Consider the following 13,683-nt stretch of genomic DNA (forward strand, 5'->3'; position numbering starts at 1 on the left):
AAATACATTTTCTTGATAGAAGAATTTCTAAAATAGAATATAATTTTGCATTAGAAAACTGGCTTACTAAATATATCTTTATCTTTCCTTGAAGGTAACTAGGTAGTATAGTATAGAGAGAGATGGGTTTGGAGTCAAGAAGACCTGAATTCAAATTTGACCTCAGACCCAAACTATCTGTGTGACCCTCACCAAATCACTTAATCTCTGTATGCATTTCCTCATTTGTAAAAGAGATGATACCAAACATGTAGTAAGTGCTATATAAATATTAGCTTTTTAAAAAAAGAAACAATAGATTTCAACACAGGACCTTGAGTTCAAACCCCATATCTATTACTTATTTCTTTTATGTGCCAAAAAAAGCATTTAAGCTTTCTGTTCCCTTTTTTATTATTATTTATAAATTGAGTTAGTCTAGATAAGGTGTTTTTACCCTTTTTTATATCTTGGATCTCTTTTGCAGGATGATAGAACCTATGAACCCTTTCTCAGAATATTTTTAAATGCATAAAATAAAATATATAGGATTATAATGGAAACATTTTATTGAAATAAAATTTTTAAGTGAATTTACCCCAAGACCTTGGTACTCCTTGAACCTATTGAGAAGGGGGTGTATGTTTCTGTGTGTGTGTGTGTGTGTGTGTGTTTTCCACAGCTCTGAAATATCCCCAGGTGACTGCATATATGGGTTTTTTGTTTTTTGTCTTTGTTTTTGGTAGATTTTCTTCTCTTGCTTCATTGTCATGTATGCCACCTCTTAATGCTGTCCATGTACCATTCCTTTTTTAGTATTCTTGCTTCCTTTCACTAACCTTCTCTGCTGGGCTGGGAAGCCAGATTACCACCTTTATTAGAAATGAATGTTAATTAAGAATAAATAATTTTAAAGTACAGACTATAGCATGTCTTGGCCATTAACTTTTTTTTCCAATTGCTTGTGTTTGTCTGAAAATCATGGAATATTCTAGATTTTATTTTGTGTAATTTTATATTTGAAAGGAACATTTAAAGGTCATTTTATCCAACTCTCCCCCTTATAAAACAAACTCCTCTACAAAATTTCTGACAATTGACCATTCAACTTCTTTTTGACTACCTTAAATATTGAACTGTTCATTTCCTTGTGAGGCAGATAATTTCATTTTTGGATAGCTCTCATTTTCAGGAAGTGTATTTGAAATCTGAATCTTTGTAAATCATATGCATTACTTCTACTTTCACCCAGTTTTACCAAGAATAAATCTGTCTCTCCTTCACATCATCATCTTTTCAAATACATTAATAACTTCAATAAAAAGATGAATTGGATACCACAAAGCTCAAAGTCAGGGTAGAATAACAGAATCACTCAACTGGAAGCAAGGATGAGAATTCTCAGGGGCAATGCATGAACTTTGATTCAAATAAATCGAATTTGTCAGATAAATTTGCATGTATGCTCAACTATGGAGGTTTGCAGAGGAGGAGACATTAAGTGGTTCTGCAGAGGGAAGGAAACAACCATCCAAGTTCTTATTTTGCATATGTTTGAGATTTTTTATTCTCATGCTTTGGACAGCAGATGGTGCTCTCCCTCCTTTTTACAGAATTCCAAAATCATATACCAATAAATCCATAAGTATTGACTTACTTCGTGCTCAGCCCTTTCTCTGCCAGATACTATGGAATATAATATTTCTGCAATTTCATTGATAACTTCCTTTATCATAACACATTGTAAGCCTTCCATGCTTTAATTCAAATTCTACCTCAGACTCTGCCTAGTTAATTGACACATTCTTTGTGTTTTTCTGAATTGATTATACAGTGGTCTTTATTAAGAAACACAGGAAGACCTTAGTTCAAATTCTACATTAGACATATCCCAGTTAGGTGACCTCAAGCAGATGACTCATTTCTCCCAGCCTCAGATTTTCCTCATTTCCAAAGTGGGACAATAACACTTCACCTCATAAGTCTAGTCTTAAGTATCACATATGGTGATATCTAAATGCCACTGTCATCACCATTATCATTATTGTTATTGTGATTATAGGTCTTCTTGCAACCCAGTACTATCCCATAGGCTTCAGAGCATCTCTTAGGCTGTAGGTTTTACTTCTATTGCCCAGAATAAATGACTTGAATCATATGACACTGCTTTTCCAAATGCATGTAAGTGGCAATAATATGCAGCTTACTTCCTCCCGCCACGTACCTTTCTGATGTCCTCTGGGCCCCTTGTATTTCTGATTCTTCTGAAAGACTCCCACTTCATGATCCATAATCATATACCATCATCAGGAGGTAAGAATATGGCACTTGATGGTTTCCTCACCACAGCCTTGGGAAAGAGATAGTATTATTTTCCATTGTAAAAAAAAAGAAGATACAGGTTCAGAAAAGATAATCGATTGACTGAAACCAAATATGAGGTGGTAGGAAAGTGAACTCAAACAAACTCCCTGAACTTCTAGTGCATCTAAGAACACAGTGTTTTTTTTTAAACAAAATGCTGAAATTTCTGGAACTCTCATGACAACAAAAAATCTTGACATGAGTATAGTAGTTAATGTTTTTAAAAGACTTCACATATCTCATTTAATTCTTTTTTTAATTATTATATCTCATTTGATTCTTTTTCTTTTTTAGATTTTTCAAGGCAATGGGGTTAAGTGGCTTGCCCAAGGCCACATGGCTAGGTATTTATTAAGTGTCTGAGGTTGGATTTGAACCCAGGTACTCCTGACTCCAAGGCCGGTGCTCTATCTACTGCGCCACCTAGCCGCCCTTCTCATTTGATACTTAACAGAAGCCTATGATTTAGAGAAAATTATTTTACAGATAAAGAAACTCAGACTCAGAAAAACTAAATGATTTGGTTCAGATACTTAAAATTGTTATAACACTAGGCAAGTTACTTTACTTCCATTTGCCTCCTCTGTGAAATGGGAATAATAATCTCCCTGGGTTGTTTGTGTCAGTTAATTGAGATATTTGTAAATCACTTAATGCACATAGCATAAATGATAGCTGCTGTTATTATTACTACTACTGTTTTTTTTAATCCATGTATTCTTTGGAATGAAAACTGTAACAAACTTTAACATAACAGCTATGTAATTAAGACTGATTTAGACCTGCATGGGAGCTACTCTGATTACAAACTCATGTAACCCATTTCTTCCTTTCCCCCCCCCTCATTTTCAGGTGGTGGGCATTTTTGCTGGCTTTGGCCTTTTGCTGTTAGTGGCCTCCCCTTTCCTGTTATTGGCGACACCCTTTGTCCTTTGCTGCAAATGCAAGTGTCATAAAGGCGATGATGATCCCCTACCGACCTAGACCCAGTGAAGACTGGACTCCTGCCTTTGGGGAAACATGGTTCTCCCTTCCCCCTGCTCCTTCCCCTGCCCTTGCACTCCCCGTTGTTCAGCCTCACGTGCCCCCAGCCTGCTTCCCAGCGACACATGGTGCCATGATCCTGGGGACTGATGTCAAGGCAGTTGCAAAGGCTCACTTGCAGATGTCCGGCAGAATGTGGAACATGAGACAGGCGTGGAGTGCCTGCTGAACAGAGGAGATACATGTCAGCAGATTTTCAAAGGGAAATGCAACCAGTAAAACATGTGATAACTTTGTATAGTCGGAAACTGTGGAGAAGGAAGTCATCAAGGCAGATCCATAGCCTAAGAGACAATCAATCACAAAGAATTGTCCCTTTCTACCAATTGGCATCAAGATGGGATCCTCCTCTTTAAAGAAGGGATTTGAGAATCGCCTGTCACCTCAAACAGAATCAGTGCAAGCAGGTTTTGGAGAAAATCTCTGTTGATTACACTCCTTTTCTAGTTAGCATCACCAAATCCTTTTCAGTAGGTGATGTTTTGTTTTATTTGTTTTTTTTTTTCCCATCTGAACATAGTAGTAATCAGCTGGCTGCCTAAAAACCACTCTAGGCCCTTTTGAAGGTGGAGAGGGAAAGAGGATCATGTGGGAGGAGAAGAAAATTATTACTGCCTCAAGACTTGTCCATCTTTGCTGCATTTTGAAACATTTAAAAAGTCTCACGTGCTTTGTCTTGTTCTGGTGTCTTCTGAAAAGCTGTTGGAGTGGGGAAGGACACAAACTTACCCCATGGATGTTCTTTGTGAAAATTACTTCTATTTTTGAAAGAGCATCCCCATCAATGGTCTTTCCGGATTTGTTTGGCTATTTAAGGATGCACTCCACACATAGGGTTCATGAGTTCTTATCCAGGTATCAGGATTCTTTTTGTCTCTAAACCAAATGTGTAAATATCTCAGTTCAGAATTGTTAGGGAATCCTGAAACAGCTTGCTTCTTTCTTATAAAACAAGGAGAAAGAATAGTGCAGTATTACTGTCTCATTAGCTACCTGCAGACTCATTCATAGCCCAGCAGGGATTTCTCCTTTAGAAAACAAAGTTCTCATCTCCATGAGACTAGAGGAGTTCCTGGAATTTGTATTTCACTTTCAAAGGTTATTCGGCTATTTAAAAGAATTATTTTTTCTTCCAAGTGCTGTTAATAGTCCCACCATGATCAACATTTTCCCTTAAAAAAGTCATTCAATTCACTCTCCTTTGGGGTTTGGTTCTTTTATCAACTCTGGTGCTTTGTGATGGTTTCCAAGATTCCAAAGCTACCTGGAGGCCAATAGCCAACAACCCAGTCATAAAGTGCTAATTATTATTACCCATCATATGAGTTTTGAAAAGAATAGAAACTATTCTTTGAAGGTTGTTTGTGATAAATATATATATATATATATATGTATATATATATATATACATATATATATATATGGAGACAGACTGAGTGCTTTATTTGTATTAGAGAAATATGATGGGTCCTATTAACATTAGACTCATTCTTAAAACCTTCCCTACTTTGTGTTTTGCTTACATAATCTACTGTGCATATAAAAAAATCAATCCATGGCTTTTATTAAAGCTATTTTTCCTGTATATATAGACTTCAGTGGAAAAGAAGCAATCTTCTAGATAGATTTAAACAGAAAAATGCCTGCATAGTATCAGAGTTGGCAAGGGCTTTCTAGTGATTTAAATGAATCCCTTCATTCTTCAGAGGAAGAGTTGGGACAAAAGAAGGGCTGAAATGTGAACCAAGTCAGTTGAATAATAGATAGCAGACTTCCTGGGTTCCCAAAAACATAATGGTTTCTACCACATGGTGCAACTTTCCTGTTACTTTCATTGTTTTTCACTTTATCTGAAAATTTATCTCAACTTCTCAATTTGCCTTTCTGGGGGTAGAAATTGTGCCCATAAACACATACTTACTTTCTCAAGATCCAAACTGTGGGTGTACTAGACTGCTATACATAATTATCAAGTTGGGGCCCTTGGGTAGAGTTATTTGATAAATGGAGGGGAGGGGATTGAAATCCTCTTTTACCTTGGAGAGCATTATATAAGAAGTGACTAATGGCATGAATGCTTGAGGCCTCAGCAGAGACTCAGTAATTAAATAACCTAGAAAAATGATCACCAAACTACTACAATACAAATCCAGTGGCCAGTTTTCCATCACATATGGACAGATCACAAGGGCTATACCCTTCACCTTACTGCTTACAAGAGCCACTGTAGTCACAATCATTAATACTTTTGCTATTTTATAGGTGATGGCATACATGTACCTGGATCCTGGCTTAAAAAGCTTAGGTTTTAGCACGTAAGATTTTTAAAGTCTAAAAATCAAAGACAAGGCAGTGACCTTTCAGGTCATCTAATTTAATCTCCATCTACTAGAAGAGTCTCCTCAGCTGCATCCCTAATGATTGGTTTTTCATTTTTTGCTTAAACATGTCCAAAGGCAAGGAACCCATTATCTCATCAAGACAATTGATTTTATTAAAGGAACAATTCTTCCCCAAGACCTGAGTTCAAATCCAGCCTCAAACATCTACTTTGTGACCCAGGGAAAGTTAATCACATTTACTTCCAAAAGAAAGGGGGGGATCTATATAAAGAAAATTCTTCCTCATACTAAAGGATTTTACATGCTTTAACATTATTTGCAGCATAATATTTTCATAATTATTTTAACTGCAAAGGTGAAGTCACAGATGAATCATATTCTTTGATCTTTACAACTTTCTGAAGTAAAGTAGTATATTAGTAACCTCATTTTGTAAATAAGGAAACTGAGGTTCAGACAAATTAAACATGGTAAAATTTGAACTTGAAGCAAGGCATTTTGATTTCCAGTTCTTTCTATTTTGTCATTTTGAAAAGGTTGTCAAAGATCCAAATTCCAATTGCTATAAAAGATCAGATTTTTCTCTATCTAGTATGAACCCTGTTGGTTGAAGTGCAGAATCAGTTCCACCTAGGGCTATGAAGTCCATTTGTACTCAAACTTAGAGATATATCTGATTTTCTGTGGGCACTTAAAAGTGGTAATAACTTATTTTTTTCCATAATGCCTTGAAGTTTACAAATATCCATCCATTAGCATAAGCATTATTACCCCCATTTTTCTTATGAGAAATCTGATGCTCACAGCTATGAAGTGACCCACTACCTACAGTCACAAAGTTATGAAGTGTGCCATTTCAGACACCAACCACAGGACCTAAGTATAATAGAACATTTTAAGGACAAATTTTGTTGTTGGAAGCCAGAAAATTGTGGAGTTATTTCAGTGGTTGGTGGGTCTTATGTTCTGCCCTGAGTATACCTTGGGTTCTTTCTAGGACAAATGTCTGCCTTACTTTGACTTAACTATTTATACTGATACCTCACCAGTTTTCGTTGAGCCAGTTTTGTCTTTAGTGGAAAACAAAGTTCTTTTGGAGAGGATATCTTGATATAATGCAGACAGAGTCTGGAAATTGTGAGTTCCAAGACCCTTTCATACTAGCTATGTGACCATGGACAAATTGCTTCCCCTTTCTGAGACTTGATTTCCTTATCTGTAAAATGGGAATACTAGTAATACCTCGAGTATCTACCTCAGGATTGCTGAGAGGCTCAAATGGTATAATGTATATAGAGTGCTTTGCAAACCTTAAAGCTGTATATCAGAATTAGCTGTTAGCATTAATGCTATTCACTCTCTTTAGCATATCACACTGGGTCAGAACATTGCTTTCTCTTGTGGCACCCCAGTGATTTCAACACTTAAGGGCTTTTGTTCCATTGATGCTGTAGATGCCTTCACCCTGCCTATGTAATTTTGAGACCTGACTTGCATAAACCCCTCATAGCATGATTTATCCATTTTATCAGGGTCTTTTTTCTTGAGACATCAAAAGTACAGTGAAACAGGAAGGCTATGCAGAGGCTAACCCTATTTTCTGTATATGCCTGGCCTATCTCATGTTGTTAATTGCATTTATAGTTCTGAAAGTATAATGTGCATAGAACTAGAGATAAGAGTTTTGAAAAAATATTTATTTTTTCCAATTACATGCAAAGATAGTTTTTGATATTCATCTTTTTGTAAGATTTTTGAGCTCTTATTTTTCTCTCTTCTTCCCTTTCCTGCCCCCTCCCCATGATAGTAAACTGATATAGGTTATACAGGTTAACATATTTCCATATAGGTTATATAGGTTAACATTTCCATAATAGTCATGTTGTGAAGGAAGAATTAGAATTAAAAGGAAAAAATATGTAAAAGAAAAAAAAGCATAAAACAAGTTTTAAAAGTGAAAATAGTATGCTTTGGTCTGCATTCAGACTCCTTGTTTTTGTCTCTCCATCACCAATGTCTGGAGTTATCCTTGATCATTGAACTGGAGAGTTGATCACACAATCCATGACAGAATTTTTTGAACTTGACATCTAACAGAAGCAGCATTGGGAACAATCCCCTTGCCCGTCGATACCACTCACATTTCTGCAATGCTTCAGAGTTTACAGTGTTCAGTTCCTTCTCCCAGAACTGACAGAATCAAACACAGTCAAAAAGAAAAAAACATTACAAAGACTATAATTGGTTCCCTCACAACATCCCTTGGGAGTTACGGTAGGTGGTGTGAGTAATAACTCTTCCCTGTTTCCCTGAGAAAACTGAGGCTCAGTGAGATATTCTATCCATGGTCATAAGGCCAGTCAATGCCAGGACATGGAGTTGAAGGCAGATCTCCTTTCTCAAAGCCCAACATTCTTTCTTGAGATCATGAATTTAGAACTGGAAGATACCCTAGATGCCATGTAGTACAGCCTCCTCGTTTTAGAGAAATAGATCTAGATTCCAGAAGGAAAACATTGACATGAAATGCATGAATAGTGATTTGAACTCAGGTCCTTTGACTTTCCTATGACATCACTTCTCCAGTACTGCATTGCCTCTTTCATAGACTGACAGCATATTAATTTTATGTCAGGCAGTTTCATTGCCATTCATTTCATTTGCATCCCTTAATTCTTTAACTTTATTGTATCATTTGAGCTGTAGGATCATAATGTGACTACTTTATAATGTTGGGGCAAGAAGAGACAGACTACTGCTATTATATCAATCCAGCTTTTATGAATTGGTCTTGACTGGGCGTACATCATGTAATTTCTGGTCTCTCTAGATTGCAATAAGCCACCTTAACTCGAATCTGTAAACTCATGGATTTGGAAGTTCGCCTCAGTCATCCAGATTAGAGCTGCCTCATCCTCTTACTACAGGATGCCTCCTCATCTTGTGCTACTCTTGTCTATGTCCTCTCCAAAGTTTGACACTTTGACACACAGTTTTCTTATACTTGAGGGATCCTCTTGCTTGGATTCATCCGGAAGGTGCTGTTATCTACCTGGCTTGGCTTCAGTTATTGTTGCCCAAGGCAGTTGCCCTCAGGGATGCTCTTGCCTCTGAAAACAAGGGATGAACATTTTAAAATGACAACCAAGCCGTTAAAGGACCCTATGAGGGACATTAAGCTCCATCCCTTTTGCTCCCAGTACCACAAAACTGAAAAATCTTTCTCCCAACTCCAAGAAGGGGGTGGGGCAAGAATATATTTTCCAGAACACCAAATTTTAGAACAAATCAAATTCCTGTTTGGAAACCTAGACCCCAGGAGAAAAGCAATGCCTAGCAATGCACTATCAGGATAATATTTTTCACTGGCATTATAGTGAAATTGCTTCCTGTATCACAAAGGAATACTGTCTTTGGTCTATACACAGCAACATATTTGTGGGTGGGATTTATGTAGGTTTCTCATTTTTTACTGAAACATAAAATATCAAGAAAATTCCTTATAGCATGTGTAAAAAAAAAAAAACCAAAGCTTATGTACTACTTATAACTAAGCCCCTATGAAAATGGACAAAATGAGTTTTTTGAGAACTAGCCAAGAGAGGCAAGAAGACTGACTTAATAAAGAATTGCTAAAGTGCTTAAAAAGAGCATGCCCTTTTTGTGTCTCAAGCCCTAATTGGTTTAATTCTGGCTTTGGTTCGTGAAATCCCTTCTTCCACAATTCCAGGAACATTAGGTGAGGATAAATGCTATATGACCGACTTTATTTTTCATGCTTATTTACCGTGGACGTATTCTAACCCTATATAGAGACATGCATGAATGAGTCATGCAGTTGTATAAATTATGTATTGCACCAGTGATGGTTTTAAAAAGGAAAAAAAAAGTTTGGTTTGTGTTTTTGAACTGTAAGTACATTTTGTGCCACTAACACTGTGATGTATAAAATGAGCTGTTTGAATGCCTTTTAATGTTGTGTTTTGTACTTGGAATCATATTGAAAAGTTTAATTTGTAATTTCAATACATATTTTAAATGATTGTGTCTTCTGTGATTTTTTTGAATCTTTCAAGACGACTTTTTCAGATTCTCTTAGTCTGATGTAAAATTTTGAAAATCTACCCTCAAAAGACACATGTGTAATAGATCAAGAATGAACACAGAGGCAAAATCTGTGTTCAAATTATTCCTTTTTTGAATACTATCCATGGGGCCCTAGACAAGTCACTTTACATTTTTAATGCCTCAGACACCTCTTTGAGAATGGAAGTTGCACAGTAGCTGCTATTATGTTTTAGCTGAGGGAATTCCGTCTCCCAGAATTGACACAATCAAAACAGTCAAAAAAAGAAAAGAAACATGCAAATACTATTTCTATCTATTAGTAATGTATTGAGTACTTACTGTATTTTCACAGTACTAAAGGAAAATGATCTGTAAAGACTTCCTCATTAATATTTTTGTAGGTACTAAGAGTTAAATGGGTCTCACTGATGGAAAACAAATGACTGATTAAAATGCATCTTAAAAAAACCTACATTCCACAGAATGTAGTGTTATTCTAAAGTTTCATCCTTTTTAAACTTTTCCATTATCTTTTAATTCACAAATATTTTTAGAGATGAAGAAATAAGGCACAGAAAATTTCCTGAAGAATTAGTCTCTTTGAGAGGTGGGATTTAAACTCAGGTCTCTCTTAACTAAGTCCAGTACTTTCACTTTACATTATTGCTTATTGATTTTCTCCTTTCACTGAGACTTAATAGGGAAATAATGGATTTCAATCGTATTAGAAGGAAATGGACAACTTTGGGAAACAAGTTACTTAATCCAGAAAACAATCTGTACCCTTCTCTATCTCCTTCCCATCCCTCTCCCTCCCTCCCTTTCCTTTTTTTCCCTTCTTTCTTCTTCCCTTCCTTTCTTCCTTCCCATGGCTAAATATTACTGGATTTGGAATCAGATTTCAAATTCAATCTGTTACTAATGTTCTAGATTTCAATTTTCTCATCTATAAAGGATAAAGATCAGAAGATCTCTAAGGTTCTTCCTTGCTCTAAATCTGTGGCTCTAGGGTAAGAAAAATAATTTGACGTGAAAAGACACCTTCTTTGAAGTTGACTTCTTGGGTCAAATCTCCCTCTGACTTGTGATTGTCTGTGTGACCATGAGCAAATAACTTCTTGGTACCCATATGTTTCCATGTAATCATCTAAGTTATAAGCTGGTTATGGATTTACAGTGATAGGGGGACCAGCAGATATTCAACAAGGGGATTCCTATAAGCCCAGGAATTCCCGGGTCTAAGAGATCTCCTACCCCAAAAAACAGAGGAATAATCAGACCAATCTGTGTTCATAAATAGAATAGTGAAAGTTTTTCCTGAAGGCTGGAAAAAAGTTCTCTCTGAAAATCTTTGACAGTATTACTTGCTAGTTTTAACAAAATGTATGCTTTTTATTTCTATTCAGATTAGGAAGTGATCTGAATTTTCATGAAATTCATATTTTTGCCTTCCATAAGTTCTCATCTAAGTCTGGCATTAATAACTTTAAGGCACTTACCCTATAGGCATGCAGGTATGAAAATATTCTTTTAACATAATGAGTCACATTTTTTGAAATAACCTGTCATTGTTTGACTTCTATATAGGTTCTAGGTGGGAGTAAAAAAACACTAAGTGAATGACATTTTTCTGAAAAGATTTTGTTCATATTTCCTATTCTAAAATTTAATTCTGTAAACATTTATTAAGTAACTTTTTTAAAACTTCAAGTTTTATTAAAGTTTAACACAGTCATTTCCCATAATGTTAAAAGCTGAACTGTACCACCAGCTTCAACTCTTAAATCACTAAGGTTGCTCTTTTTACCCTAACTTTGCCCATCTACCCCCATTGCCCCACAAGTAACTTAAATTAAATTCAATTAGTCCAACTTTAGGAATTGGAGTTATTCCAGAGGATCTAGCTTAAATCCCAGTTTTGCTATTTATCATCACTGTTGTCTTAAGAAAGTCATGAGTTGATACATCTAAAGGCTAGCAGGTCCAATCATCATATTTTTATAGTTAAAGAGTAAGATATTAAACCAGTTCAAGATTATAAAAGTAATAAGTAGCAAAACCAAGATTTAAACCTAGACTTGAGATACTGTGAACAACCATAGTGCTAAAACTCTGGCTCATGATCTACCTTGATCCTTTTGATGATCAGACAGAAGATACAAATCAAAGCTATTTGCTGAAATGGTATTGTAAGAAAAGTAGTAACAAGACATCATTCCCCCCAAAAAAACCTGGGCCACACTGTTCAAAAGTCTGCATAACATAGTGGGAAGAGTAGATATTCATGGAGTTCATTAGTAGAAAGTCACACATAACTAGAACATATGTGGCAGAGACCATTTCAATCTCTTCTATAAGATGGTGTTGGAATAAACCTAAATGACAGCTGACCCTTTCTAAATCTATCATCCTAGAAGTTTCTCTGTCTCTTAGGCTCTTCTACAAGTAGAACTCCCTGAATTGCAATTGACAATGGGTCTACTATATTTCTTCATTGACATGAGATTTGCTGATCTTATTACCCACTTTTTCCAGTTATCTGTTTGTAGGACAGTTGCCACTTAAATAAATTTCGGGGATCTCTCAAGGTATGAAGAGAAGGCTTTATTCATTTCTAAAGGAATGGGCCACAATCAATTACAGAGATTGAGGCAAAAGCAAAAAGCCCAAGAATTACATTTATCCTAACTTGATTCCTGCCCCGCACTGACCCACCCTCATTAACGAAGAATGTGATTTTACAATCTAGACCTGCAAGCTAATCTAGGGAAAAGAACATAAAATTCAAACAGAACCCAGATTATCTCTTCAACCCCAGGAACTAAATGGTCATCTGGACTTCCAACAGATAAGGTGGGGTCACAGTTGACTCTTCACCAATATCCCAGAAGTTGCTTTATGAAAGGAGGAGGGACACATAGTTAACTATTCTCCAATCTATAATATTCTACTGAAGAAATCTCAGACTTTATCCCACTCAATCCCTCCTCTTTTATTTTGATGAGATTTCAAATTTCTGAGATGGCCCTTAAGTCTAAGTAACAACTCCCTGATCACCTCTTTAGTTTCCAGGGACCTTTTAGATAAGCCCTGTAATCACCATGATAACAGGTACATTTCCAAAGTTACTTCACCTCTTTCCACTGCAAGTTTTTATACCAAAGTCTTTAGAAAGGTCTTCCCAGCTCCAAAATTGATCAAACTAAATTCCTGATTTTTTGTGCCATTGGATCAACCCCAAGAATAGTTAATATACGTAGTGATGTTTCTTAAATGATTTTTCTTGCAAACGGCCATTTCTGCACTTTCCTTGCAAGTCCATACTAACTCATAATCCGTTTCCCTTAATAAATGCCCCAGTTTGCTCTTTACAAAGGATCCAGGTACCATCATTAATCTCAAATGAGTCTGAGGCCACCTATCTCTAAATTGTACAATCCAGAATATATGCACCCTGCTTCTGGACATATTCAGACATATTCTACTCACCAGGTAAATATCCTGGCCAGTCAGTTATAAACAATAGTCACCCTGAACTAACTCAGTCATATGCCACTGGTGTTTCTCTCATCTGGATCAGAATCCTGTGCCACAGTGCACCTCTGACCAGGGACTGAGAATCTAGGTCAGACCCAGGGGTACTGCTACCCACTAATCTCTCTTTCTCTCTTAATGGAGAACATTTTTACCCTGCCTCCCCTCTTCCTTTCCATAAGGAGAAGGGCATAAATAGGGGTGTCACACTTACAGAGTCAAGGGAAAGTTGCAGATAATGTACATATAGGTGAAAGATGGTGAAGATGAACTGGTTCAGTGTCTCTCCTCTGTTCTCTTTTCTTCTCTTCTCCCTTGGAGGCATCCAATGTCCTTCAGCATCCTCTAAATC

At 36.4% G+C, this 13,683-nt stretch overlaps 1 protein-coding gene across 6 annotated transcripts in view; it reads left to right on the forward strand.

The window, feature by feature from the left end:
• Nucleotides 1–13,683, forward strand: part of RNF144A (ring finger protein 144A) — a 332,710-nt gene that overhangs the window by 136,206 nt on the left and 182,821 nt on the right. For 4 of the 6 annotated variants that reach the window (XM_074209608.1, XM_074209609.1, XM_074209607.1 and 1 more), the window contains one exon: nt 3,196–4,056. The exons of 1 other annotated variant lie outside the window; for it this stretch is intronic. In XM_074209608.1, coding sequence (XP_074065709.1) covers nt 3,196–3,327 — 132 coding nt within the window. In that variant the 3' untranslated portion in view covers nt 3,328–4,056. Of the gene's footprint in view, nt 1–3,195; nt 4,057–13,683 lie in introns of those variants that run through there. One more of the 6 variants, XR_012473405.1, reaches the window with a different exon arrangement.

The sequence above is a fragment of the Macrotis lagotis genome, chromosome 1, assembly GCF_037893015.1.
Source record: "Macrotis lagotis isolate mMagLag1 chromosome 1, bilby.v1.9.chrom.fasta, whole genome shotgun sequence".
NCBI lineage: Eukaryota > Metazoa > Chordata > Mammalia > Peramelemorphia > Peramelidae > Macrotis > Macrotis lagotis.